At 44.7% G+C, this 2,246-nt stretch overlaps 1 protein-coding gene across 1 annotated transcript in view; it reads right to left on the bottom strand.

Moving 5' to 3' along the window:
• The window catches only part of LOC111665481 (rho GTPase-activating protein SYDE1-like), a 5,316-nt gene extending 3,105 nt beyond the window's left edge, over positions 1 to 2,211 (bottom strand). The window contains exons 1-2 of the mRNA XM_023420503.2: positions 1,977 to 2,211; positions 819 to 1,083 (exon numbers count right to left, since the gene is read on the bottom strand). Of these exons, the coding sequence (XP_023276271.1) occupies positions 819 to 1,083; positions 1,977 to 2,186 (475 nt within the window). The 5' untranslated portion in view covers positions 2,187 to 2,211. The remainder of the gene's footprint in view (positions 1 to 818; positions 1,084 to 1,976) is intronic.
• Between the last annotated feature and the right edge of the window lie 35 nt (positions 2,212 to 2,246).

Here is a 2,246-nt window from a genome sequence, read left to right as displayed (position 1 = left end):
TGTGACGGTCTCCGCTGAGACAGAGGAGAGGAGAAGCTACTAGCCCTCTCTCGCTGTCACTTCTAGTCGCGTTGCTCTCCTCCCCAGTAATGTTAAATTTAGCACAGAAAAAAACATAATAGTGGTAATTTAAATAGCGGTTCATGGGATTTATTAACCCTCAGGGGTCCCTCTGTCCTTTTTTGGACATTTTCTTTGCTTTTCTTTTTTGATTTGCTGATCATTTTGACTGTGTTACAGCTGAAGGTATGGATTTCTGCAAGAAAGTGTCTTTTTTGACATATTTTTAAAATCTACTGTCAGTTACTGTTACAGGTCTATTATACACTGGTAACACATTTTGTTCCCTCTGGGGTTCCTCGCGTCCAAAAAAGGATACACAAAGAAAATGCTATAAAATCATCATATATCAATATTTTTTTCTACTTTTTTTTTGCATACATCTCTTAAACCACTTCAGTTCTGCTCAAACCTACCAAATGTTTATTAGTTTTCAGGATTTTAACCCTTTAAATGCCAGTTTGAAGACATGTTGCCTCTTGTTTTATTAAAAAAAACAACACAGAATATGAGATATTTCCCACATAATACATGATGGAGGGATGTGACATTGTTTTATATCAGAGTCTTTTATATCAAGACATTTCTCATAACCAGAATATGATCAGGGTGACTTTTGAACACAGGAAATAAATCATGTACTCATCCCGGCAGTAGCCCCCGTGGCACTCAAAATTTCCCTGGAATTTTCTAGTTTTAGAATATGAACTAAAAAATATGTCTCCTGCTCTGTAGCCCCCCGCGCCTCCCCTCCTCACCTGGCCACTGCTGAAGCAGGTAGTGCAGCGCCTCAATGTGTCGTTTAAAATCCACAGCACTCGCTATCTCTTCACCATGACCAAGCCCTTTCCCTCCTCCTCTTCCTCCTCTCCCTCCTCCTCCTCCTCCTCCCCTCCAGGCCTCCTGGGTCGGGGTGAGGAGCACAGGGCCGAAGCAGACAGCAAGGTTCTGATGGTTCATCCTGTTAGACGAGCTGTAGGATGCCACCAGGCTGAGGTGGTCCAGTAAGAGAGACAGGGTGGCCTGAAAGAAGGGACATGACCTCATCATAAAACCAGGTGATGAGTTCAGAAGAGATCAGATCCAGGTATTAGATGCTGGACTCTAAAAGCTTTGACATGGAAACACCTGGAAGAGAGTTGTGGTGGGGTTGTGTGATGTAGTCATGTACAGTCAGTGTGTTACCTGCAGTAGATTCAGTTAAGAGGAGCAAAAGGAGCAGAGTGATTAGCTTCTGTGGGCGGGGCCAGCAGAAACACCTGTTTCAGACACTTTTTAAAGCTGCCCACCGAAAAAATCCAATATCTGTTTAAATGAAGCTTCATGTAGAATATTTTCATCTTTATTTTCCTGTCAGAGCACCACTTTACTTTGGCACTACATTTTTTCAACCACTGAACTACCGTACTCCTACGCACAAGCACGCACTAAGTGTGCACTGTATTACGCCGCAGCCACAGGTCAGCTGAATGAATCAGAAAGAGGTAAACTTTGACGGGAAGATAAAGAACTGAAAATATTCTCCTTGAAGCTTCATTTAAACAGATGTTGGGTTGTTTCAGCGGGCAACAACAAGGTGTTTTCTGTTGGCCCCGCCCACAGCAGCTCATCACTCTGCTAGTGTACCGGTCCTCCTGCTGCTCTACTGCAGGTAACACAGTGACTGTACATGACTATTTCACACAACCCCACATCAGATAACCACAACTATCACTTTAGAGTCACGATTGGCTGATGAGTCTGGCCTCATGTTCACTCACTACCATAAAATGATCCCAGCTGAGGCTTCCTGATGTCTGATGGGTAATGTAACCATGGTTTCCCTGCTTGTCCTTCCCATGGTCTCAACATATTTTTATTACAGTTTACATTCAGCCTACATGAAAACCAGGATCAGATGCTGGACTGTGTCTTACCCTCTCTGGAGGCGGGAGACAGGACAACAGCTCCACAGTGCATTGGGCCAGCTGAGGGTCAGGGGTTGCAGGTGGGCCAGATGGGGGTCGTAGGGTCATAGCCTCCCTGACCACCTGGTACAGAGTCCTGGTGATAAGCGGAGATGGCAGCTCTCGCAGGTAGTCCTTCAGTATACCTGAGAAAAAGTGATACTGAGTACAGCCAGTCATCAAGGTGAAGTCTAAGTTGTGGCGTCACCACGTCTTTAATGAAACCTTGTGTAGCTGCAC

Source organism: Seriola lalandi, unplaced genomic scaffold (genome assembly GCF_002814215.2).
Source record: "Seriola lalandi dorsalis isolate HSWRI2012SDOR001 ecotype SW California unplaced genomic scaffold, Sedor1 jcf7180002054647, whole genome shotgun sequence".
Classification (NCBI taxonomy): domain Eukaryota; kingdom Metazoa; phylum Chordata; class Actinopteri; order Carangiformes; family Carangidae; genus Seriola; species Seriola lalandi.
The sequence above is the reverse complement of the archived record's forward strand: the minus strand, read 5'-3'. Positions and strand labels throughout refer to the sequence as shown.